Source organism: Cibotium barometz, chromosome 4, assembly GCF_041138505.1.
Source record: "Cibotium barometz isolate CiBa-2024 chromosome 4, ASM4113850v1, whole genome shotgun sequence".
Lineage (NCBI taxonomy): Eukaryota > Viridiplantae > Streptophyta > Polypodiopsida > Cyatheales > Cibotiaceae > Cibotium > Cibotium barometz.
In genome coordinates, this window is record NC_141049.1 from 13,721,319 (window position 1) to 13,749,063 (window position 27,745).

Sequence of the window (27,745 nt, forward strand, 5' to 3'; positions counted from 1 at the left end):
TCCGAAGCTCCCGAAAGACAACTTTGGGCATCGCTTGCCCACCTGTTTCAATCTTTGGTTCATAATCCGAAGATAAACCCAATCCCCTTCCGAAAACTTCATATCCCTTCGGTCTTTATCGGCCTGTCGAGTGTAGGCCTCTTGCGCTTTAGCCAATCTGTCTTTTACCGACTCTAAAATCTCCTAGTAAGACTCCGTCACTCTATTCGCTTCAGGTACTGAAGACGAAGTCCTTGTTAACAATGACTGGAAAGGTCTTCCAAACGCTGCCTCATATGGAGTCCTGCCAATAGCTAAAGAAAAAGAATCATTCAAAACAACTTGAACTAAAGGCAAATACGATTCCCACTTACCTTGCTGATCGTGGACATAACACTTCAGCACATCAAAGGCCAACTGGTTGTATATCTCTGTCTGGCCGTACGTCTGTGGGTGGAATGCACTGAAAAAATTTAACTTAGTACCAAAATTATCAAACAATGCCCTCCAAAAATGACTGGTAAACTTGGCATCTCGGTCTGACACTATGGTCCTAGGAATCCCGCCAATCGGGCACCAATGCCGAATGAACAACTGGGCAACATCCTCGGCAGTCACAGTGGCCCTGCAAGGAATAAGCATAACAAATTTGCTAAACCTATCAACAATAGTTAAGCACTGCGTATTACGCTTACTCGGACTCGGAGGCAAATTTGTGAGAAAGTCCATCGAAATGTCTTGGAAAGGACCCTCAGGAATTGGCAAGGGCTGTAACAACTTTATCTTCTTTCCACGAGGAGCTTTCACCTTCTGACAAATGTCACAGCGTTGTACATATGTAAACACATCACGCCTCATCTTTGGCCAATAGTATTGCCGTTCTAATTTCTCCAGAGTCGAATTCATGCCCCTGTGACCACCTGTAATGGCGTCATGGGCATCATGGAGAAGAGCTGCCCTGAACGACTTCATGACACATAGTCGGCCTTTGTAGAAAAGCCAACCATCACGTATCAGAAAATGGCATGGTCCTGTGGCATCCAATGCCTGTTCCCACTGTGTACCGAATTCCTCGGAATTTGCGTACGTGTGCTTCATGTCCTCTAGTCCTGTACCAACAAGATCAAGTCTAGTGGTTAGAATCGTAGACACGTGTCCCTTCCTGCTCAAAGCATCGGCCACTGGATTGGCCTTTCCTGGAAGGTACTCAATCATACCACCAAACTGCTGGAATATCCGACTCCAGCGGTGTTGTCGATCACTCCACTGTGCACTTGGCATTGTCTGAATCCAGCGTAATGCCTGATGGTCAGTGCGAACCTCGAAGTCACGGCCATACAGAAAATGTTTCCAATGATCATAGACTGAATAGTTCTTCTCGGCAGGCAGTAACTTACGAGACATGTAAGCTACTAGATGACCATTCTGTTATAAAACACCTCCAATTACGATGTTACTCGCATCGGTGATCACCTGAAATGGGTCATCCCACGAGGCAAGTGCTAAACAAGGCGCTTCTGAGCCACCTTGAGGTTCTGGAATGCCTCCAATGCTCGTGGAGTCATTCGAATCTTTTGCCTTCTTGTCTTCACTCTCTTTAGCAGATCGGTGAGATCTGCCGAGGGGTCAAAAAACTTGTCGATGTGGGTGGAGTATGCCTGGCATATACCCACAAAGGATCTAAAGTCATAGGCTCACAGTTGCATAGAAACGCGTTTCATAACGTTTCGAAACGTACGAAACGTTTCGAAACGTTTCGTCTTGTATGAAACACGTTTTTTTCATCATCCTTTTTTTTTTTTTGGTACAATGTAGAGACGGATTGCATTGAGAGTTCTCGCCCAGGATTGCAGTTCAGGGCCTTGTGAGAGAAACTGGAGTACATGGGCTCTTTTTCACACGAAAAAGAGAAATAGACTCTCCTCAGCACAATTGGAGAGGCTTGTCTTTTGTCATTGCAATCTCTGATTGCTAGAACAAAAGGGTCATCCCATTGAGCCTCGCCAAGTGAATCCAGATAAGATTGATATCATGAAGTGCAAGGAGATTCCCGACATTCCTCAGGAGGAGAAAGACATCTATTCTATGCTCTATGAGGAGATCATGGCTCCGGCTCGCACTACACGATCTTCTCGAGAGGCTAGTACTAGTGGTGCACCTGCACCTCTAGAGGATGAGGCATTTGAGGACTCGGCTACCAGCAGTGACCTTGAGAGTGAGGCTGCAAAGGCAGAAGATGCAGATGAGGATGAGCATGAGGATGCAGATGAGGATGCACATTGCAGATAGTAGCTAGCAGGTGCTGCCAGTATCATTTTATTTGGACATGTTATTTGGTTTGAACTTTGGACATGCTATTTATTTTGATCTTGGATTTTGAGTCATGACTCATCACCCACGTGGTGATCCTTTTGATTTCTGTTTAGTCATCAGTGATCACCCACGTGATTTGTGATATCATCATATCTTACATGTATTTTGTTTTTATTGAAATGAATTCAATGTGGTCTCTTATAAGTTATGTCAACTGTTTTTTCTTTTCTATATTTCAAGTAAAAAATATACATGTTTTTTCTATTTTGTATGAAACCTTTTTGTACCCGTTTCTTACCTTTTATGAAACGTTTCAAAACGTATGAAACCCGTTTCATACCTGCCGTTTCTGAAACGCCTGGCAACTATGCATAGGCTGTCTGAGGTACTTCCCAGTTGACAATCTCGGCCACTTTAGCCAGATCAAGTCGAATGCCTTCAGCACTAATTATATATCCCAAGTAATGCACCTAGAACGGATAAAATTCTGACTTCTTTTCATTGACGTAGAGCTCCTTGCTTTCCAGCAACTTAAGGACTTTCTCCACATCAATGTCATGCTACTCAACCGTAGCTGAAAAAACCAGTATGTCATCCAGAAATATGAGCACACACTTTCCAATCAAATCCCGGAAAACACGCATCATCATGCGGTTAAATGTAGCTGGGGCGTTTGTCAAGCCAAATGACATGACCACAAATTCATAGTGGGCCCGTTCCGTACGGAAGGCTGTCTTGGGGATGTCCCCCTCCACAATCCGTACCTGGTGGTACCCACTCTTTAAATCCAGTTTTGAGAACAACTTTGCTCCATTCAACCTCTCGAGAATATAATCAATTCGAGGCATCGGGAATTTGCTCTTGATAGTCAGCTTGTTGAGTGCACGATAATCGACACACAAACGGGAAGACCCATCTTTCTTCTTGACAAATAAGATCGGTGCTGCAAATGGCGACACACTGGGGCGGATGAAGCCAGATTGCAACAATTCTTGGAGTTGGCGGTCCAACTCCGATTTCATTGCCTTAGAAAGGCGATACGGAAACTTGCTCGGGGGTTCCGAGCTTGGGAGGAGGTCAATCTTGTGGTCCTCCGGTCTGGACAGAGGGAGCTCGGAAGGGAGACTGTCCCGAAGAAAAATCTTCTAGAAATTTTCATGGAGAACCGAGTACTTCTCGGAAGCACTGGCTATCATCTGGGCTGTCTGGATGTAAATCATCGCACACTGTGCGCCTTTCCTAACTGCTCGCTTAGCCTGCAAGTGGCTTATGAGCGAAAAGTTCAGAATTCCTGGTTCACACTTAATGGTCACCAGGGCGTTTGACACATTCCGATTGATCTGGAACGTGTGCTTGTCCCACTTAACATCAGGAAGAAACTTGTGAAACCACTGAATGCCCAAAATTATGTCTGCTCCTACAAGAGGGGCAACCATAAAATCACGCACAAACTCTATGCCCTGAATCACTAACTTAGCACCTAGAGCTTCATACTTGACGCTCGTTGTCATGCCTATGCTAAAACCCTCAACCTGTTTGTCCACCGAAGTCAGCTCAAAACGGGCACGCCTAGCGGCCTGTTCCGTCACCACATCCTCCGTGCTACCGCTGTCAAACAAGACAACGACTCTCTGGCCACCTATGTAGCCAAAGGACTTGAGCAATTCATTGCGCTCATACTCCTGGTCATGGATGCCCTTCTGCTTATCTTCGAGCTCCCGGCTAATAATAGCTCCAATTGAAGCACCGGGGTTTGAAGAACTAGGGGTAGCCGCTGGGGTCTGTGTGGGAGCTGAGCTCACCACGGAAGCTGTGGAGGCGGCGACGACCGGCTTTGGAGGCTTCTTCGGACAGTCCCGAGAAGTATGTCCTTTTGTATGACAAAAAAAACATCTACCCTCCTTGTACTGAGAAAGCTCCTCAGCACTCAACTTGCCACCTGTCTTGCCTGCCTCCGCTTTCTCGTCTGGAGTAAGCTTAGACGCATTGTTCGAGTTCTTGGAGCCAGAGGCTCCCAGGCTCTGTCTTGGTTAAGACCCCGTCTGGTTCTGGCTTTTACCCCCCGAGGCGTTAGCCCAGGGAGAAGCCAGCTGGGAAGTCTTGGGCTTGCCACCATTATGTTTCATTTTTGCACTTTGCGCAAGCGAGAGTGTGTCTTCAAAGGTGGCTGGCCTAAACATACGCACCTCCCATTGGATTTGCGTGTCCAGGCCATACAAAAACTGCCCTTTCTTGTCCGTATCAGATAAGCCTAATTGCAGACATAAAGTCGAAATTCTATTAGTAAACTCAAGGACTGGTTGCACGTTTTGACGCGCTCCCCTGAACTCGTCTTCGAGTCGCTCAAGGTAGTGGGGCGGTAGAAACCGCTGCTTAAGGTCGCGGACAAACTCGTCCCACACATAAGCTGCCATACCTACTCTGGTGTGGGCATGAGCCCACTGAGTCCACCAAGGAATGGCCTCACCTTCCAAGTACCAACTGGCTAAGATCACTATGTCAGTATCTGTTTTCCTAATTGCGGCAAAGTAAGCTTCAAATTGATGTAACCATGAATAGAGAGTTGTGGGATCGAGTTTACCATTATACTTACTAAAGTTCATTTTCTCAGGAAAATGATTCGAGGGCGCCGCCGGTGTCAATCTGGCGTCCAATACTTTGAGGTAACGCTCGTGTTCCACGCGTCGCATGGCTTCATCTTCTCGTTGTCGGATCTCCAATGCACGCATCTGCAACTCAAGCAAAGAGCTTGGTTGCGGCTGTGACCCTGTGACCCTGTGAGAGGGTTCTCGTGTTGAGGATCTAGTATCTGGGATACAGAAGGAGAGGGAGGAGGAGATGGAAAACGCGACGCTGGAGAGCAGGTACGCTCCTCCAGAGCCAAGATCTGTGCCTTCTGCTCATCCAACTTGGCTGTCTGTTCTACGATTGCTCGCATCATCTGCTGGAGCATGTCTGTGACACTCAAGCCTGGTGCCCTAGCTGGGCTGCCTGGTGCACTCTGGTCCCATGGTGCTTGGTCTCTCTCGTCGTCGAAGCTCGCCATAGCAGAAAAATGCACTTCCTTTCCGGAACGCAATTTGACCATCCACTATCTGTGTGGGAGACGTCCGGAGGCTTCCGGAGGCTGAAAACCAACCGTCCTTCGAGGGACAGGAGTCACTCCGAAAAGGGTAGTCCACCGGCGTCTGAAAACCAACCACACGAGCGAGAAAAAATTCTGGTTTCTTTGCTTAATCTTTGCACTTGAAGTAGGCTCTGATACCACTGTAACATGCGGAAGCTTCGGAGAAGAATCGGTAACTTCAATACTCAGAATTCAGCACTCTTTTCGCAATGGAAATTAACGCACAAACTGAAGGGAGATGTGCAGAAAATAGAGAGAGAGAGAGGGAGATATGGAGAGGACATAGTATTGGGTCCCAATTACCCTCTGTAGGGCCCCCACCACATATGGTGTATATGCTTTATTAGAATGATGTGAATCTGAATGAAAATACAACAATCTTGGACCTTTCTTGGCTGGTAATTCCCTGCCCTTGACCTGCAGTACTCCACCCCTTTGCTTAGCAACTTCCTTGGCTTGTCTAGCCCTTGTTTGCTTGAGCTCTTGGTGAATAATGAGATGAATGAATGGGATTATGGACACTTCTATTTATACTACCCACACAGGAGCAGTCGGCCAGAATGTCCCACGACTGTGAAAATACAGCAATAAATGCTGAATTAAATCCCGTAAAATGTTGCGTTTTTCCCTAACAGGCTGAAAAGTGAAGCGCCTGATTTTGAAGGGCTGGGCAAGGCCTTTGCACACATTCCAAGGGCTGGGCAGCCTGTATGGGATACGGGCTGCCCCATACTTGCCCTACAGCCATGTAAAGGCTGTAAACTCTTGGAATCTGCCTTATTCTTGCCCTAGGGTTGTCCTACAGCCCCTCCATGGTTGGTGGGTTCAGCCTGGGCCTTCCTGGCCCTCATGGGGGTGGTTCCACACCATTCCCATGCCCACACTAAGATCCGGGGTAGCCCTATGGGCTGGCCCCTTGTCCTAAACACTAACTACTCAGTGATCTAGCATCTGGTACCATACCAGATACACAGAATCACTGACATCATTCTAGAGGGAGACTCACAGCGCGGACTGGCACTGTTTCATGTGCAGGACAGTGCACACCTGACCTTAGACTCCTGTGCAGGACAATGCACACCTGACCTCGGACAACTGAGATGGATCCCTGGCTGACTCGTCCCGAACTGGGCTCACATGGGACCAGTTCACCATCCCAGGTCCTGCACCTTCTGTATAGAAATGTCCACATGGCATCCAAGTGCGGGATGCACGTGACAAGTTATGACTCACCTCCTGGGATAGGACAATCCAAGGTACTAAGTGCCCTGTAAAAGTAGCAGAAAACCCGCTTGACAGCCTGTGAATGCCTCATTCCTGCGCTGTGCACAAATTTACTCAATTTGAGGTATACCCCATACAAAATATTGGCCTCATATTGCATAGATAGACCAAGCATCCAACAACCTATGGATATAATATCTAATCAAAAGGCTCTCCATAATCTTGAATGCTAAGCATGGCACCTGTCTCAACTAGTGTAGTCACACGCTTACAATCCTCAAGATTAACATTTCCAACAGCCTTTGTATATACTTTGACAACATCATGACAATCCCATCATCGCACTGTAAAAACTAAATGCCCAAATTGTAACGCAACGGGCCCAAATCTAACAACTCAAAAGAAGCTTGAAATCTTCTCATCAGTGGGACCTATTAGTAGCATGTCATCAACGTATAAACAATGACCAACAAATTCTCTCTAGTCATTGTAGGATCCATATGAGCACTTAGAGGGCCCAATTAGTGTCACCAAAATTGGCCTGTTTTGATTGTTACAAACCCAAAACACGCAAAGACATGCATATGAGCCACTCAGGGCTTCCTGCGATTCCAAGCTAAAGCAAACACATTTTCAGCCATGGAAAGAAAGTGTCTAAAGCATGTAAAAACCTCTGACTTTTGCTTCGATGAATACACCCAAGCATGCCTAGAGTAGTCATCAAGGAATGTCACAAAATAGAGGTATCTCTCAATAAATGATATCCACATAGGACCACATACATCGCTTTGTCTGAGCTGTAATTTCTCGATAGCCCTACTGATCCATCTTTCGGGATCCATCTTTCACGAATGATGCATGTTGCATTTTGCCCAAAAAGCACCTCTCACAAACATGTTTTGACTGGGGCCTCAAGCTGTAGCAATTTTGACACCATCTCTTGCCTCTTAAGGTGGAACAAACTACCAAATTTCAAGTAACCAATGCAAGCATGCCATATGTCACGTGCAATGCACATTGTCAAATCCCCACGGATCCCCTCGTGATCGATCTTGGTTCGAAACTCGAATCCTGCAAACAAACGAACAAACAAACAAGCAAGGGGGTGCAGGCCTGGCTCACCTCCCAACCATGACAGCTGTGGGCAAGCCCACAGTCTTGGCTGTCCCCACCGAGCCACGAGCTGAGCTAACTAGGATGACGTACCGACCAATCTCCTCCTCGCGACGGCCCATACCGCCACGAAGCTGCCCTCGCGGGCCTCGAGACTGCTGTCGGCCTCGGCTGCATAAAGCAGGTGCACGTCTGCACTAGATCCAGGCTCCAAGACCATAGAGCTCTCACAAACTCGCGAGACTCTCTATATTACAATAACTAACCTTGGTCACCCTTTTATAGGCTCTTGGCCGGTCATCGGGCGTCCACACTTGGCCGCTCGCCCGTCCATACTTGGGTGCCCGCCCGTTAGTATTTCCCTAACTCAGCTCGTCAATCAGCCTGCCTAGTTCCAAGCTTCCCCAAGCCTCGAAACTAGTCTTGCATGCGTATAGCACACGGTAGATACACACTGTGCACATGACATACTCCCCTTCCTCTAAGAGCTCACTCCTGAGCTCACTAAAAAGCCAGGGTAATCTCTCTGAAGAGTAGTCAATGTCTCCCATGTAGCGTCCTCCTCAACACGATCCTTCCACTTGATCTTGTATTCCGTGATAAGCGTAGGACGCAATCTTCGTTCACGAAATCCAAGAATCTTTTCAGGTTCGTGCGGAACAAATGTCATGTCCTGGACATCTATAATTTCTTGATGAGTAACTGACTGATCTGCTCCACCCAGTACTTCCTTAAGTCTAGTGACATGAAATACAGGATGAACTTTCACATGAGAAGGCAAATCCAATTCATATGCAACTGAACCAATCCGTCGTGTAACACGAAATGGTCCACAGTATCTAGGGGATAATTTCGGAGATCTACCTGTCGGTAAAGTCTCGGAATTTTTCGGAACTCGCAAATACACCATCATTCCTTCAGAGAACTCTCTAGGTGAACGATGTCTATTAGAATAAAACCTGTCTCGGTCTTGAGCACTTCTAATAGATTCCTTTGCAACTAGTAACATTTCCTGCATATCTTGCAAAAAATTACGTGCTACATCATGCTGAAGTCCTGAGAATCCTATTGTAATAGGTGATCTAGGTTGAAAACCGTACATAAGCATGAAAGGACTAAACCCTGTACTCGTATGCTTAGTACTGTTATATGCAAATTCTAACATAGGAAGATAATCCCCCAATGAACTCTGTCCTTTGGATACATATGCTCGAAGCATATCCTTCAAAATCTGATTCACTCTTTCAGTCTGGCCATCAGATTGAGGATGATATGAGGAACTCAAATTCAAAGTTGTTTCCAACTTCTCAAAAACAAGTTTCCAAAAATCACTCGTAAACTTAGCGTCCCTATCACTGACTATGTCTTGCGGTAACCCGTACAGTCTAAACAATTGCTCGATAAACTGCCGAGCTAATTGCGTAGCTGTAATAGTGTTCCGGGTCAGTAAAAATCTAGCCATTTTTGTCAAGCGATCTACCACAACCCAAATAGAATCATGGCCTTGATGTGTTCTTGGCAATCCGGTAATAAAATCCATGGAAATACTTTCCCATTTATTACCTGGGATTTGCAAAGGATGCAACAACCCAGCCTGTCTAAAGCGTTCAGTTTTATTTGCCTAACAAATCTGACACTTGAGAACATAATCTTCTACATACCCTTTCATCTTCGGCCAATAAAAAGTGTGTTTCACTAATGATAGCGTCCTGTGTACCCCAGGGTGTCCAGCAGAAGGGGCGTCGTGACACTCCCTCAGAATCTTGGACCTAATGTCCGGGATCTGTGGTACATAAATTTTGTCATTACGGAATAGCAAACCATTCCGAATCATCCACTGACCTCCTACAGCCTAAATAGTAGACTGCTCGGTCACCGAGTCTTGGTCAATCAATGAGCTCCCGTCCTAGATCTTCTGCCAAAATGGACCAAAATAACTATCAGTCCTGCAGAGCCCTCTCAATGACTGAAATAAGTCCATAGAAATCTCGGTGAACGACAAAGTATTCACCTCTCTAATCCGACTAAGCGCATCTGCAATACTATTCATGGACCCTTTCGATAACGGATCTCAAAATCAAAATCTTTCATTAACTCCGCCCAACGAGCTTTCCTGCCTCTCAAAAACAACAAAACCGAGAAAAGAACGAAGTTGTTTCACTCTTCGTGGTATAGGCCAGTCCAAAACCTTCTGAACTCGGTCATAGTCAATGCACAATCCATCTCTAGTGATCTTGTGTCCCAAGTAAATGATGTCGGTCATAAAGAACTCACATTTACTCAATTTAGCATATAGTCGATTCTGTCTTAAAATAGCTAAGACAATCGTGACGTGTCTGACATGATCCTCAAGAGTACGACTATAAATCAAAATACCATCCAGGAACACCACCACAAATTTTCCCAAATGTTCACGAAAAAGATCGTTCATCATTTTCTGGAAAGTGGCTGGAGCATTGGTTAACCCAAAAGGTAATACGAGAAACTCGTAATGGCCATACCTAGTTCGAAAGGCGGTTCTTTCGACATGCCTTTCATGAATACGTATCTGGTGATAGCCAGTACGTAAATCTATCTTCGTGAAATATTTCCCTCCTGCTAACCGGTCAATCAGGTCATCTGACCTAGGGAGAGGATAACGGTTCTTAATGGTCAGCTTGTTCAATCTCTCGTAATCTATACACATTCTCCAAGTATTGTCTTTCTTTCTCCTAAGCAACACAGGTGCACCCCAAGGTGATTTACTTGGACGGATCTGGCCCATCCTCAAATAATCTTCGAGTTGTTTAGCCAACTCATCTTCCTCGGCTTGGCTCATCCTATAAGGTGGAATACTCACAGGATGAGCACCAGGGATCAAGTCAATACGATGATCTACTGCCCGTTCAGGTGGTAAACCCGATGGCAGTTTCTTAAGAAATACACCTTGAAATGAATCAAGTATCTTCTGTAATTCTGTGCTTTCAAACACACTTTAATTCATTCACATCCATGGAAGGGATGAGAAAAGAAGAAAGTGGAATCAATACACAATGGAAAGCGGTATACAAAGAAGAATCCATTATATTTTCAAAATCAATTGTATTTACAAGAGGTCCCTGAGAGGGATGAATACAATCACCTAAAATACTATACTTGGTGTCCCTATGCTGAAAAGAAAAAATATGACTAGACTAATCTATCTGGACGTCAAGAGTCTTAAACCACTCAATCCCTAATAACAAGTCTACATTTTCCAGATGCATAACATAGCATTCCAGAGTGTCTTTGTAGTCCTGAATCTGGATTGGAAGCATCTCCACCTTGCGATCCCAAACTTGCCTTCCCGCAGGTAGGCGTACCTCATAGGTATGGTCGCTGAGTGTCGTATCAAGACTCAATTTCTGCACAAGTTTGTAGTTAACAAAGTTATGCGAACTGCCAGGGTCTAAAAGAATGTGAATTTTATGGCCCTTCACTTCTCCATAAACTCGGAGAAGATCATGCATGCCAAATACCTTAGAATTGAACAGACAATCAGAACAAGTACTAGGGCGAGAAAGTACAGTAATTGACGTACCTGTCAAAGACAACTGGTTAGCTGCCTTTGGCTTGGGTCCTGCGTTTGACTTGGTACCCTTTTGCTTCGGGCACTCGTTACGCATGTGTCCTTTTTCTTCGCAGATAAAACGACGTCCTTCCTTCTTGAGCTTCAAAGCCCTAAGGAGTCGTTTCTTCTTGGCTGGTGTCGAACTTGAACTTTTCGAAGGTTGGTCCGAAGACTTTCCCTCTAACGTGTTAGCCATAGGTACGGAGAACTTTCTTTTATGCTTGTTCCCCTGCTCGGTAACGGGTTTCGACTTGGAAGAGACCATCGTATCATCATAGATACGAGCTGAATGAATGGCCTCGTCCAAAGTTTTACATTTGTTATTTTTAACCTGTAATCGGTACGAGTCTGGTAAACCAGCTACGAAAAACCCCAAAAGAGTAGTGGGATCCATCTTTGTAGCTTTCATATGTAAGTCACGAAACTTCTGGAGGTAGACCTCATAAGTGAGGTGCTGCGAGGTCATGGTCAAAGCTGAAAACCGGGCAACAACATCGTAATCATCCTCTTTCTTGAGGAATTCTTTCTTGAAGATATCTTCAAATTGTGCCCAAGTCGTTGGCTTAGGGTTGAGTTCCTTCCACCAAAGCAAAGCTTTGCCGGACAGGAAACCTGCTGCTAACTGTATCTTCTTTCCATCATCATATGGATGAAACTGAAAGTGAACTTGCCACTTGTGTAGCCACGTGTCCACGATCTCCTTGGTGCGTTGCTTTTGCTCGCCCCTGAACGGTTCTGGAGTAATGTTGGGGCCTAAAGCTGAAGCCAAGGTATCCATACCCGAGAAAGTAGAGAGGGTAGTGGTCAATAGAGCGATGGAGTTCTGCAAAGCCTGCATCTGGGCTGCGATTTGTGCCTGACGTTCCGTCGAAGAAGCTTCGAGAGCTACTTTGAACTCTTGAAAATCTGATTTTGACACAAAATCGTCAAAAAGATCGGCATCGGTACCTTCCGTAGCCGGTAAGCCTTCGCGTTCCACAAGGGGCTCCAACTCTGATTCTTGGGTCGACATCGTGAAGAGGGTACGTGGAGAGAAAATTCGATCTTTGCACAACAAAAGTGCGAGCAAACTTGAGAGCTTGAGAGCTTGAAAACTTGAGAACTTGAGAACTTGAGAGATGTGTGGCAAGAAGCCCACTTCAGGGGGTTTATAAAGGTTTCCCAAAAGCCAAAAAATCTTCAAAAGCTAGGCTTCGCTTTTGCTTTAGCTTTTGTGTGTTTTTTTTTCTTGAATAAATATATATATATATATATATATATGGATATATATATTCTAAAGTCTTAAAAAAAAATTAAACACTTTTAAACCTTGGAGAGGAGATGACTTTTAAATTTTTATAAAAAAATTTAAACTAAAAAAAAACGAAAGCTTGTAAAAAAAACGTAAGCTTTACTTGTGTTTTTTTTTTCTTTTCCTCTCTTGGATTAGCCGGTCGGTGAGCTGCTGACGTCAACCACTGGGTTTCCTACCGGCCCTGCGCTTCTCGCCAGCGTGCTTTCACCAACCATCGCCTGCGACAACCCTGCATAGGTGTGGTCACCCGTCCACGTGCGCCTGGGCGCTGCCTGGGTTGGCTACGCAGGCCTGGCCTGGGCGCTGCCTGGCTGGCTAGAGCGCCTGCGTAGGCCTGGGCTGGCCTGGGCGCCTGCCCGCCTGACCTAGACGCCTACATGGGCCTGGCTGCCTGGCCACGTAGGCCCATGCGCCCGCCTGCAGGACCGCCAACAGAGACCCGATAGACAACGCCAGTAGCGCACAAACGCTCTCTCTCTCACTCTCTCTCTCTCGTTCGAAGCAGAAAAGCAAACGTGCTTTTTCTCTTTTTTTCCTGTTCTCTCATGCGACTGCACCAACACAACTCCTCTTCTTTGCAAAGCAATCAACCCTTACTACACTACCATCTCCCATCAACATGGGTGTCTTTGATGAAGAAAAAATACATACAAAATCTGAAAACTGCAGTATGCACAGAAAAAACAGCAAGCTTTTTAACACATACCGTTCTTCGACCTCTTCTTCTCTACCTACCGACTTGCTCGTTCACGAGGTATGCTCTGATACCACTATCAAATCCCCACGGATCCCCTCGTGATCGATCTTGGTTCGAAACTCGAATCCTGCAAACAAACGAGCAAGGGGGTGCAGGCCTGACTCACCTCCCAACCATGACAACCGTGGGCAAGTCCACAGTCTTGGCTGTCCCCACCGAGCCACGAGCTGAGCTAACTAGGATGACGTACCAACCAATCTCCTCCTCGCGACGTCCCATACCGCCACGAAGCTGCCCTCGCGGGCCTCGAGACTGCTGTCGACCTCGGCTGCATAAAGCAGGTGCACGTCTGCACTAGAACCAGGCTCCAAGACCATAGAGCTCTCACAAACTCGCGGACTCTCTATATTACAATAACTAACCTTGGTCACCCTTTTATAGGCTCTTGGCCGGTCATCGGACGTCCACACTTGGCCGCCCACCCGTCCATACTTGGGTGCCTGCCCGTTAGTATTTCCCTAACTCAGCTCGTCAATCAGCCTGCCTAGTTCCAAGCTTCCCCAAGCCTCGAAACTAGTCTTGCATGCGTATAGCACACGGTAGATACACACTGTGCACATGACACACATGCACATGCTTAATCCCAAGCTAATCCCTAACTTGCAGCAACTAAACATCAAGATTTCAGCAGTATATTCTGTCACAAGCTTGAGGAGGGCTGAAGGTGGACCAGAATCCTATCAGCCAATCTTAGGAGGGCTTGTACTTCCAATCGACAGCATGGAGATTTATTAGTGCCCATGAAACTGGCCAACAATAGGGCTGCTGGTGTCAAGTCCAAGTAGAGAAACTCAGCATGTGTCAAGACTCCCAAAAGTTGGGTGTCAAGCAAAACCCAAGGGGAGGTTTTCATGAGAGTCGGTAGCCAATTGGGACTACCCAAGAAGCTTTTATGAAGCACTCCAAGGGATGAAATTGGGGTGGAGCCAAGGGCGCCAAGATCAGTTTCAAGAAGAAGGATTCATGTTGTGTTCAGAGACAGGGCAAGAAAGCAAGGAGACAAAGTGAAATAGATGCACATATCTCTACATCAGATTTGGAGTGGAATCAGAGAGAGCAAGGGTTTCAATGAAAAGGTTGCCAGGAAGGGAAGGGCGACAAGTATGGGAGACCACATGTGGAGATAGGGGATGATGACAATCATCTAGGATCAAAGGTTGGAATCCCATCATCAAGTTTAGCAGAAGGGGATGCCATGCGTTGCATGCGCGGAAGCCTTGTTGTATTGATCCATAGCCCCAAGCTTGATTAAGAACAAGATGTTGATTTAAACATGAAGACAGAGGAGAGAAGAAGAGATAGATAGTTGATGTCAAGGTTTTCTTGTATTTAATATGGTACAAAAAGGTGACTGTAATGCTTATACATGATGTAGGTTCTTGGTCAGCCCCTCGGGGTGACCTCTTGCCACTTCTACATGCTTCTACTGATGTCTATAATGATGAATGACTGAATTGCTAAATGTGAATGCTACAAACGATGCCTTTGCTTATATATTATGCTAAGGTTGCTAGTCGGCTTGTTGTTGTGGCTCTCGGCCTACTTCTAGACAAATAATGGGCATTAATTGCTCCTTTACATGATGCTCTTACTTCCATGTTGTCCCATGTGCTCGCCTTCACACAGATGATAGCCGACTGCTGGTTGAAAGCTCCTGATGGCTGCCAACTGGGTTCCCATGCCCTCTTATGCTGATGATTCTACTGTTGATGGTGTTGATGCTACTGCCAACGATACCATAAATTGGGGCTAGCAAGCCAAGAGCCAAACCTAAGGCACATAAGTAGTCTCTGGCTTTTGTATTTTGACATACCAAGAACAAAGGAGAATGCTCAAGGTATATATTCCACTACAAGGAATTGAGTATTCTAGAACTCAAGGGTTGTTGTCCAAGTTGTATCCAAAAGGAGCAACTTTGAGATTGAACAACACTAAATCTTTTGTACAAGAGTCATGGGACTAGCCATCTCACGAGGCACTATTTATCAGTGAAGAAAATCAGAACTGAGTACATGGATATGAATACTATTAGTCTATCATAGTCAGACACTGGCATGGGTAGTCGGACTACGATAGGAACTGGTGTGAAAACCAAGAAATTGGTGTCAAAAACAAGGAACTGTTTGTGCATTCATTTGTTTATTTGATTTATGCTTGTGAGCATATTTGTGTGTGTCCCAAGGATCGGGGATGCTTGGTAAAACCCAAGGATGAGCATGTGTGCACATGTTTGTCTTCTGACAAATAATGGGTGCATGTTGATCTTCACAGAAAGAGAATCATATTGGGAAACTCTCGCCTAAGGGCAACTCGAGAGGTGCGAGAAGTATCTGCCAGAGACGTCAAACCCAAGGTCACTCTGTGTGAAGGGTGAAAACCGTGAGGAAAAGATGCTCCCCAAAGCCAAGCACAAGAGAAGAAGAGGACATTCTGCATGAAGAACCATGTCTCAAGAGCCACAAAGAGAAGAGCCAAGTCCACGGAAAAAAAAAAAGCAAAGAAAAGCAAGACCTAATAATTAAGGACAATCGTTTAATACGTTGGGGAATGCCACCGAAGCATCAAAATACAGATTGCTGATATGCAAAAACGCAACACGCGCAAGAAATCTCCCAAAAAGAGTGTTGAAAAAAAAATTAAAATTACGTGGCACTGATAACGTGGCGATGGTGACGTGGCACTGACACGTGACAGGATAGCAACGCAAGGTCACCTTACAAGCTTAGAATGATGCGATTAGCGTTTGGAAAGCAAAAGATTAAAAGATTTTTAAATACTAAAAAGAGAGCTTTTATTATTAAAAAGATGCTTTTTGGACTATGCTTTTAATCTTTTGCTTTTGAAAAGCAAAAGATTAAAAGATTTTAAAATACTAAAAAGAGAAGAGCTTTTATTATTAAAAAGATGCTTTTGGACTATGAGTGTCACAGGCCAAAATAGGCCAGATTTCTCCACACAGGAAGTGAATACAACTCAAACAAATTGGTTCAAGTCGATGAAGATGTGTTGGTCGGAGAAGTCTCAAATCACAGACACATTACCACCTTTACTAGGTGCACACCTGCCTTTCACTAGTCTTCCGGCACTGTGCACCAGCAGGCATGCCCGTACTAACACAGGCCAAGGGATACACCGTGGAGAGAACATGGCCTGGTTCTCCTCAATAAGCTTTGCTCCCAAATTCCCTAGTGTATCTAACCTTCACTAGCTCTCAGAAGCTCTGAGGACGCGGTTAGCACCACCACATAAGGAAATACTAACCACACCAGGAAAACTTGCTGAGCATGGTCAGCATAAACATGCTTTGTTCTTGGTACAACAAGTACAATCTGGTACAGCAGATACACTCTGGTACAGTCGGTACAATTCAAGCACTGCAGGTACAATTTAGGTACAAGGCAAGTACAGTAGGTACAATTCAACAAGTACAGTAGGTACTATTCAATAAGTATAGGATAAAGCAGGTACTATTCAGCAAGTACAGCAGGTACTATTCAACAAGTACAGCCCAGATTCAGCAAGTACAGTCTAGATCCAGCACACGTGTGAAATTCAGCAGCCAATTCAGGACTAGGCAATGGAGAAAATACAGAAATTCAGCCCATGAAGAGCAGGTGATGGAGAGAATACAGAAATTTTGCCCAAGGAGAAGCAGGCGATGGAAAGAATGCAACCAGCCTTCTCACACATGGAAAAATTACTAATTTTTCTCATGCAAAAGTTATCCAAAGGTTTTAAGGGTTACACAATATTAAAGGTTATTTGAAATGCTCATAGACACCCTACAAAGATAATGTCCAGTCCCTAATTTAAATGTGTGTCAACACATTGGCTTATAAATATTAAAGTTGGCCATAACTTATAAATTTTACATTTTAAAAAGGGAAAAATGGTAATACTTACTACTTGTTCACACGCCACACCAACGAGTCAGCAAACAGCACTCACGGTACCTTGGGGGCGTCCTCGTCTAGTGTACTGGTATGGCATAACAAGCCAACACACGCAAACAAGTCATGCAAAAACAAATTTATGCACGCAGACATAAATGCATGTGCACATGTAATGAACAAAATCTCCCTTTCATGAAACTTGTATAAAAAGTTCCTGTCGGGCACGTGACAAAAATATAAATATATGTCCTGGTCTTCTTATGGAGTGACAATCCCATAGGTAAGACACCAGCCTGGCCATACACGGGTGGCACCAACAAGCTCCCGTCCATACAGCACGAAGCAGGTCACACACGGGTGGCATGAAACTGGTTCCCGTCCATGTGACGCAGTAGTGGTCACACACGGGTGGCACTAATCTGGCTCCCGTCCATGTGACACCAAAAGATTGGCCCTTTCACATGGAACACTGGCCTGGTCCCATGTGAACATGGCACAAATCTGGTCGTTCTATGGAGTGACAATCCCATAGAAGTGGCTCCAGAAATGGAGATGGACCAAATGGTGACACATTCAGCCTCTCATAGGTTGGGTCACAAATTTTGGAATTAGATTAGGGGTTCTACCTTTTCCAAGATAGCCTATGGTTGTAAGACTTGTACTTCCTTTTTGTGCATTATGAATATATTCTCTCTCTCTCTCTCTCTCTCTCTCTCTCTCTCTCTCTCTCTCTTCTGTATGCGTTCTGCATCAGCATGTTCCAAGATGGTGTTTAGGCAGAAAGAAGACTCCTAGAGCGACATTGGTATCTGTGCATTGGGCTCAACAAGGCTAAACACTGATTTAGTCCCAAATGAAGGTGCCCAAGTCCAAGGTATAAGAAAGTGCACAGGTACAAGGTCCAAGGAAAGGAACACAAGACATGGAAGAAATTCGTAGGTGGTTGGTTGGTGGTGTTCCACAAGACCCAAGGGGAATGGCAGTCCTATGAATCGGGTGCCACCACGGGCATAGCAGGAAAGGCTTTCATGCAACAGTTCCAAGGGAGGATGATCCTCCAAGGGGTGGAGTGAGAGTGCCAGACACAATACTCAAGAAAAGAAGACCAAAGAAAGTGCTCAGGGATAGGGCAAGAATGGATAGGAGACAAGATGGAATAGATGTATAGTTCTTCATCAGAATTGGAGTGGATTTGGAGGCCGGACGAGATTTTTAGTGCAAAGGTTGCCAGGAAGGGAAGGATGACAGGTTGGGACTCCGTGAAATAGACAATGGGATGACGACAGTCATCCAAGAATAGAGATTGGAATCCCATCATCAAGTTTAGTAGAGGGGGATGTCATGTGTACGACATGTGCAGGGCTGATCCTGAAGGTGAGAATTAGGTGAGAATGAGATTAGGAGCATGGGTTGCCCTTTTTGGCAAGGGAATGGTTGGTGGTGGACAAGGGGTGCTGTCAGCCAACGCATGGAGGAGTAGAAGACCTGTCGGTTGCAGCAAGAATAGATTGTTTTGTCCAAGACCTAGCCGACCAATCGTCGGCCAGTCCACTAGTTTATTCCAAGGACTATAAAAGGCAAAGTTGCTCATTGTTTTGAGGAATTCAGCCTCTCATAGGTTGGGTCACAGATTTAGGAATTAGATTAGGGTGCCTACCTTTTCCAGGACAGCTTATGGCTGTAAGACTTGTACTTCCTTTTTGTACATTATGAATATATTGAATACGCAGCTCTCTCTCTCTCTCTCTCTCTCTCTCTCTCTCTCTCTCTCTCTCTCTCTTCTGTATGCGTTTTGCATGGGCATGCTCCAAGATGATGTTTAGGTCTGAAAGAAGCCTCCAAGAGCTTCCGCATGTGACATTTTCCCTGAAATTTATCACCCTCTCGGGTCATGTGGAACATAGGACAAGTCCTCAACCTTGACAAGTTCCCGAGGGGTGACAAGGCTATCCTCATCTCTGAGTGTTTCTTTCAGTCGACTAAAATGAAAGACTAGATGAACTCACACATTCGGAGGCAACTCTAGTCTATAAGCAACCTCACCAATCTTTTTGAAGATCCTGTAAGGTCCACAATACCTAGGGGATAACTTACCAATCTTCCTTGTACGTAACATCGTAGAACTCTTGGGCACTCTCAAATAAACTAGCATTCTCTTGGTAAACTACCTAGGTGAATGTTGTTTATCATTGTAACATGCAGCTAGTATGACTGTGTAATGCATAAGAAGATCATGTTAGTGAGCATGAAGCAATCCACTTTAGTCTTTATTCATAGGAGATAGAGGTGAAGAGAGAGAGAACGCAAAGACGACACTAGATTGGGTCCCAATCCACCCATTTAAGGGCCTCCTCCTGCAAGCAGGAGTATTTTCTTTTATTGCTTTGCAGAACTTATTTACAATGCAGAAAACTTATTGTAGATGATTGAAGGATTGCCAAATGCAAGGACGATGTAGACCAAATGGCTGTTGAACCATCAAACAGGTTAAAGACAATAGTGAAGCCACTTCAAAGAGCCTGATTGAGGGAGATGCAATACTTAAGGCTGAATGCTAAAGATAGCTTTGGGCTGCCTTGGACCGTTACACACAGGAGGAGCATCATGATGCCATGTAAGACTTGTGGTACTAGAGGAAAAGAAGATGCCATGGTCCCATTCCCGCATAAATATCACATGCTTCGCCTGCGCAGAACGAGAGGGCCCTTGAATGCGAGCCCAAGTAGCCATAAGAGTGTGGATGATATCACCCCATAAAGTACTAATGCACTGAGACCCAAAAATCTGGACACCCTCAATAGCCTCCGTGCATCTAGCTCTCCAGATCTGCCATGCTGTAATACTGGCAATAATCTCCCAACTGGTGTCAATCCTCTGTCTAGGGAGTGTATAATCAGAGTGAGGAACATCCTGCAATAGACCATGCTGGGCAATACCTCTACAAATGAAAAAAACAGAATCTGTACCACTGCCCTCATAAAAAAGTTACAGACCGAACTGGGAGAGCCAAGCAACTGGCCCCCAAGTCACATGCATGGCTCGACCACTCAATTTGACCATAAGTTGGGCTACAGGACCCCAAATCTACTGTGCAATGCTGCACCCCCATAGACAATGTTGTACGGACTCAGAATCTGCCGCACATCTGGGACAGGAAGGTGCTACACCGAAAACTGATCTCCACTGATTGGTGGGGAGACCACCATGTAAGAATAACCAAAAGAAATGAGAGATCTGGCTCCTTCTGTATGAGTGCCAAAGTCTATGCCAATATCTGCGCTGTATCACTGTTGGAGAAATATCATAGCTCTCCCAATGAGGCCTGAGAGTAGGGATCCTATGCATCTGTCAAGTGAGGAGAAGCCTGGCACTCCGAACAGTGAAACTGAAAAAAGTAAGGCTTTTCAAAGGATCAAAGGCATCAATCCACTCCCACTCTCCTAGATCCCACTGAAGATATCTGATAGGACTGCCACCATATAGCCACAAACACCAAGAGCCATGAGTCACTATCTGAGGAGAAGGGTCAATGAACCAGTGCTTCCCCGAGCGACCAACAATCTTCACTGGACTAAGCCTAGTGTTTGGTATGATCTCCTCCATACTACATCTCCTCAATCTCCCACCAAGCATGATAGAATACATGAGGAAATCTGTATCCTCCTAGCCTGGCAGAGCAATAACCTACAGAGGTATGCCTATCCTCAAAAAAACTCCCAGCCAACTCGGATGATAGTCTCCGTGAAAGATCTGTATCCTCCTGGCCTGCAGAGCAATGACCTGCAGAGGTATGCCTATCCTCGAAAAAACTCCCAGCCAACTCGGATGATAGTCTCCGTAAAAAAAGTGTTCTGAATTTTTTTTTTTTTAATGGCATGGCATTGATGATGTGGCACTACTGCGATTAGCTTTTGGAAAGCAAAAGATTAAAAGCTTTTTAAATACTAAAAAGAGAAGAGCTTTTATTATTAGAAAGATGCTTTTTGGACTATAAGTGAGTTTTAAAGTACTTTTTTCAAGTGCTTTTGGACAAGAACTATAAATTCAGCTATTCTCTCATTCTTGAGACATGTAAAAAGACGAGAACTCTCTAGCTCTAAGAACTTGTGCTCAAGACTTCTCCAAAGAGTTTTATCTAATATAACATGGAGGAGGGGGGGGGGGGGGAAGGGAGAATTGGCCCAAGGCTATTTCGACCCCTAATGTGGTGTCCTACCTCTACTCCCTCTGCTTTGTTTATTTTCAGATTTTCTCAAGATTTTACGCATGAAATTGTTGTTTTCTTGAAGATAACAGTCTATACAAAGGTCTATTTCAATGGTATCAGAGTGAAGGTTATATCTCTCTCCTACGAGGGATAACGATCTTTACACGTGGTTTTTCTTCAAGCAATGGGAAGCACATAGGACCAAGCCACCAAAAGTGGAAAGCAAACACAAGAAGATCCAAGAATCCACATGATCAAAGAAACTATGATCAATTTGGACACTATTCTCTAAGATCCCGACTTGATGAGAATTTTTGAGCAACTATCTAAGAAGATCGAGCAAATGAAGAAAGGGGATGAGCAACCAACAAAGGAGGATGTGGCTCAAAATCAAAAGTCTTCATTAAAGAGATCTCCCTCAAAGAGATCACCAAGTCCTCCACCTTCTCGTGGAAGGACGAGGAGCCATTCCAGCCCACTCTCATCATGAGAAAAGTTGACATGGTTGGAAAAGGTCCAGGACCTTCTAGGTCACCCTCTCCATGGCATGGAAAGAAAGGGAAGAAAGGCAAGCACAAAGCTAAGGAGTGTCAAAGAAGGACGAAAGATAGTGCGGTTTACACCATATGATGAAGCTTATGGTTACACAGACAAAGCCCTCACATACACCTGCCAATTTGATATTGCTTTTGGTTTTGAAAACTATTCGGAGTCATCCAAGATTCACATGGCTAGTTTACATCTTACTGAGACAACCAATGCATGGTGGGGTGCACTCATGGTTGAGGGAACATCTCCCAAGAAATGGAAAGACTTCAAAAAGAAGTTTTATGATCAGTTTTTACCAAAGAAGTTTGAAGATGATGTGCATCTTGCATGGGAAAGATTGCGGATGGAAACATGCGAGACGGTTGATCATTACGATAAGAAATTTTGGGATGCATATCTCAAGATTACTCCTTTTAAAGAGATTTTTGAGAAGTCTAAGTTAAGAAAGTATCGGGCTGGTTTGTATGACAACGTTCGAGATTTGTGAATGTATGCCCCAATGATATCATCCAAGATTTGATGCATTTAGCTTTAATTGCTGCTAGGGTCTACATGGTAGACGAACCAAAGAAAAAGACAAGTATTGGAGATCAAAATTGGTACTTGAGAAGCGTGAACTCCAAGAATAGGCTTCAGCCTATGAAGCTGAGGGATATTCCAAACTCCTACAAAGGAAAGCACAACTTGACCAATGAACAAGATTACAATCAAGAATTGGTTTCCTATACTGAGGGTTGATGATATATTGGATCAGCAAGAAGGCGCGGCATTCTTTAGTTGGACTGACTTGAACAGTGGCTATCATCAGATTCGGATCTAGCCACAGTATTCAGAAGACTGCCATCCGTACCACTTTCAAAGTGTGAGTATTTGGTGATGCCTTTTGGACTCACAAATGCTCCAGCTACCTTCAACCGCATCGGAAGTATGCACGCACTTTCTTTGATGACATCGTTGTGTTTTCCAAGACCGACGAGGAACATAGAAAGCATTTAGCTAAGGTATTTCAGGAGTTGTAGCACAAGTTGTTCATCAATGGAAAGAAGGGTGAGTTTTTCTTAGAAGAGATATATTACCTTGGACATATAGTGTCTAAGGAAGGAGTGCGGATGAATCAAGCAAAGCTTGAGGCCATCAAGAATTGGCTAGAATTGAAATCCGTACATGAGGTGCGCAATTTCTTGGGGTTATATAGGAGGTTCATTAGAAAATTTGCCACCATTGTCGCTCCATTGCATGATCTAACCAAGAAGAAAGTAGTGTTCCGATGCGGTGAGCGTCAAAGACATGACTTCAACTTATTGAAGGAGAAGCTTACTACTAGACCGGTATTGGTCATTCAAAACTTGGTGAAACCTTTTGTAGTGGAATGTGATTCAAGTGGGGATGTAGTTTTGCAACAAGAAGGGCATGTGGCTGCCTTTGAGAGCCGAAGGCTACAACATGTCAAGAAACACTTGCTGGTTTATGAGAAAGAACTTCTTGCTATGATTCATACTCTTACTTCATGGAAGCATTATTTGCTTGGGACTGATTTCATGGTGAAGACTGATCATCAAAGATTGAGATATTTTTTGACCCAAACTAAACTTTATGAGAAGCATATGAGGGTAAACCATAGACCTGTATCCCATAACAGATTTGAGTTAAAAAAGGAAGCCCATGTGTGGACAACCCCAAGTGTGAAGGGGGCAAAGATACTTTAATTTAAAAAGGTTTTATAACCTTCGGTGGGCAAAAAATTAAAGTTTTAAAGGTTTTAAAACCTTGGGAGGCCCCTAAGCAGCCCACGACTCTCTTCTTTTCTCTCTCTCTTGTTTTTGGGGAGGAGGCGTGCATGTTGGCTGCGTGGAGGAGAAGAGAACCACACCTACGTGGAGAGTACCCCTATAGAACTGCTGGTTGTACAGAACAGGCGGCTGGGTACTGTACGGAACAGGCGGCTGCATGTTTACTGGCGGCTGGAAGTACACGCGGAGCTGGCAACCAGGGTATGGGTGCTGCAGGTTCAGACGCCTTCTGTGCAGGTTGTCTGGCAACTGGTACAGGCAGTAACTGTAGGCCTGTACGGATAGCAGGTACAGTCAAGTACGGTGCAGTCCCGTACAACTGGTGCAGGCAGCGGCTGCTGTACGACAGCTGATACAGGTGGCTGCAGGTTGATTACTGTGCGGGCAGCGCATCGTATAGGCGGCAGTGCATCTCACAGGCAGCCAGGTGTGTGCTTTCTGGAGGACGCCGTGTTTTTACAAAAAGGAGGGGCTGGTTTTTGGTGTTCAACTGATGGAACTTTCAGCTTCTCTTTGCTTTGGGTTCGGGATTGTTTTGAGATCAGTTTGAGGACTGTTTATGGGCTGTTTTTGTTCGATAGCAAATTCAGCAATGTACTTGGGTTTCTGGCTGCAAGTACAAGTCACTTGGTCATGTTTCTTGGCATGGGAGTGATGCAAGCTCGCATGGCTGCATGCTCATGGATCAGATTGTTTTCTTCCTGCTAGAAAGGAACAGAGGGACCTACAGTTATGGGCATCTCTATGTTGCCAGATGTTTCATGAGGGAACAGGTAACTAGATGTATGCTGTTGTTGGCACTGTTGTTGAATGGTGCCATGAATGGTTCTGTATGGAAACAAGACAGAAGTTTCAAAGGGAAACAGGCCTAAGGGTTTCATGTGGAAACAGGTCGTAGGTTTCTCGAGGAAACATGTTTTTTTTGGGTTTCTCGAGGAGATAGGTCACATGCAGGCATAAGCTACAGGAATGGACACATGTATGGTACAGCCTTGCTATTGATTGGATAGGGGACAGGGAATCCATGACAGAGATGGATAGTACCCCTGGAAGGTAGAGAAGGTTGGTACAGGTGTGGCGATTGTATGGTATGCTATGCTGTGATGCGAGTTCTCTTTTGAGAGACAGTTTGGGAGTCTATGTTGTGATGCAGAAGCACTGGATGTGTCAGGGTGTGATGTTGTTCATAGTGTGAGAGGCTATGGATGGTTGTGGCAGCCCTGATCATGGGAGAAAGCTTCTGTATGCAGACTCAATGTGAGAGGGTCTTTCGATGTGAACAATGGCTGGACTTGTTTGTGGATGCCGAGTGGACAAGAAGCCATGATGCAGGTTCTTTGCAGGCTTCAGGGGTTCTACTGTGACGGCTGAGTTCCCAGCCTTATTGTAATCAAAGCTCTTATAATCAATTAAAGAAATACCGCAAGGGGCGCCACTGCGTTTTGGGGCCAATCGGTGTCTGTGTACTGTTTGCAGGAGCACTCTAGCTCCCCCTATTTGTTTTCCTTTTCTAGGTCCTCAATGGCGTTGAAGTGTTTTATGTGCGAGTGTTTGTTTCACCGCCCGTCAGGCCGGTTTACAAGGTTCCGTTGCCGGGACACATCGTCGATTTTCTCAAGGAGGCGAGCCCGTGGTTGTCACATCAAAAGCTTCAACATGAGGAAAGTGAAAAGGAAGTGCAGGAGACAGTGCAGGGTTGTGTGTCTTTGCCTATATGAGGTGAAGAGCAAGAGCTGAAGATGAAGCTCAGGAGAAAAGACACCAAGGACAAGAAGTAGTCGGCCAGGAACAAGAAGCAGTTGAAGTGTTATCGACAGTTTGTCACCGGTTGTATCTTCATAGAGGCTTCATGGGTTCGGAAGACAGTTTCTTTCTATGTTTAGCAGTGGTGATCTACTATGCTTCATCGAGGACTTGTGCTTACCACTTGGGTGGAGTGCAAGCAGGTTTTGGGTGCCTGAGGATCTATCAGATGAGACTCAGACGGAAGCAGAGGAACTTGACGAGGTTCTTATTCCCGAGCAGATACTGGCACATAAGGAAAGAAAGGTACAGGGTAAAGTTTCCCGTCGCTATCCTGTGAAGTTCAAGAGATGTTCATTGATGGATGTGAAGTGGATGGAGGAGGTTCACTGATGGATGCGAAGTGGATGGAGGAGGGTGACTTAGCAGATTCACCTCAGGATTTGCAGCTTTATCTTGATGCCTTTGAGTTGGAGTCGACTCTTGTTACGGCTCATTCAGGTTCAGCACAACATAGGCCTGGAGCATTGCCTGATGCTCAAGAGGGGGGTAGCACCTCCGCTCCCTTGTTACAGACAGGCTCAATTGTCATCTAGGAGTTGCTTGGTGACATCTTTGTATTCACCCAAAGGTACTGAGGCTGACAGTACATCTGCTTATGGGACTTCTATGATATTGTGTACTAGTCACATGAGATGGTAAAGTTGGGTATGGTTCACAGTCGGCCGTCCCTTGAACTATAACTGCAACTATGGATAACTCTATGGAGGGCATAAGTCTTGCGAGGAGTCCTAGAGTTGGTTTGGTTCATATATGGATTGAACTCTATTTGTGCATGTATGCATGAGGTATTATTGTATTCTGGTGCCATTGGATCATGGTACCATTGAGAATACATTGGGTAATACTCTGGATTGTGTCGTGTGCTGCATGTATATTGGTATGATACATCAAGTGCTTTATTATGTTCATGGATGCACCACTGGGTGTGACTCCTGCGGGATGGCCATGAGACATATGTGGGAAGTACTTAGTGGATGTAGTGTTTGGATGCATTGAGTGCTTTCATATGCTCATGTTGTACCATCAGTCGTGGGTCCTGTGGGAGGCGTAAGGCTTGCGAGCAGCCCTTAGACTGTTACTTTAGAGTAGGTAGAACATTTTGATGAGCATATTGTTTGCGAATGCATGTGTGTCATACATATGTGTGTGTCATATGTAGAATGATGCATGGTTTTGTTTTTGGCTAACATAGTTAACGTGTTTCCATTTGATTTTAGACTTTTGCTATAGGTTCTGAAGGAACAAGCAAGAGGTGTTTGTCACTTTGGTGTGACAGTGTGGCTTATTGTGCAGGATGATTGTTTTATCATTCAGATGCATTGGAGGGCCATTGTTTTTGCCATATGGGGTGTCTTTGCTCATAAGATGCTTTACTGTGCCATTGAGTGCAATCGAGGACGCTTGCCATTTTTCAAGAGGGGGGTATGTCACGACCCTGTGTTTTTCTCTGGACAGTATGCAGGTGTGCACGGGGACATGGTGGACAGTGTGAATGGCATCAGATTTGAGTTAAAAAAGGAAGCCAATGTGTGGACAACCCCAAGTGTGAAGGGGGCAAAGATACTTTAATTTAAAAAGGTTTTATAACCTTTGGTGGGCAAAAAATTAAAGTTTTAAAGGTTTTAAAACCTTGGGAGGCCCCTAAGCAATTTATAGAGGCTACTCCACTTTTGGAGGCCCACGACTCTCCTTTTCTCTCTCTTGTTTTTGGGGAGGAGGCGTGCATGTTGGCTGCGTGGAGGAGAAGAGAACCACACCTGCGTGGAGAGTACCCCTATAGAACTGCTGGTCGTACAGAACAGGCGGCTGGGTACTGTACGGAACAGGCGGCTGCATGTTTACTGGCGGCTGGAAGTACAGGCCGAGTTGGCGACCAGGGTATGGGTGCTGCAGGTTCAGACGCCTTCTGTGCAGGTTGGCTGGCAGCTGGTACAGGCAGTAACTGTAGGCCTGTACGGACAGCAGGTACAGTCAAGTACGGTGCAGTCCCGTACAGCTCGTACAGGCAGCGGCTGCTGTACGACAGCTGATACAAGTGGCTGCAGGTTGATTACTGTGCGGGCAGCGCATCGTCGGCAGTGCATCTCACAGGCAGCCAGGTGTG

The 27,745-nt window shown here is 45.2% G+C and overlaps 1 protein-coding gene across 3 annotated transcripts in view; it reads right to left on the reverse strand.

Moving 5' to 3' along the window:
- The window catches only part of LOC147638935 (uncharacterized), an 82,069-nt gene that overhangs the window by 26,819 nt on the left and 27,505 nt on the right, over positions 1-27,745 (reverse strand). The window contains exon 4 of one of the 3 annotated variants that reach the window (XM_086785798.1): positions 17,326-17,374. The exons of the other annotated variants lie outside the window; for them this stretch is intronic. Coding sequence (XP_086641924.1) covers positions 17,341-17,374 — 34 coding nt within the window. The 3' untranslated portion in view covers positions 17,326-17,340. Of the gene's footprint in view, positions 1-17,325; positions 17,375-27,745 lie in introns of those variants that run through there. 3 annotated transcript variants of the gene reach the window in all.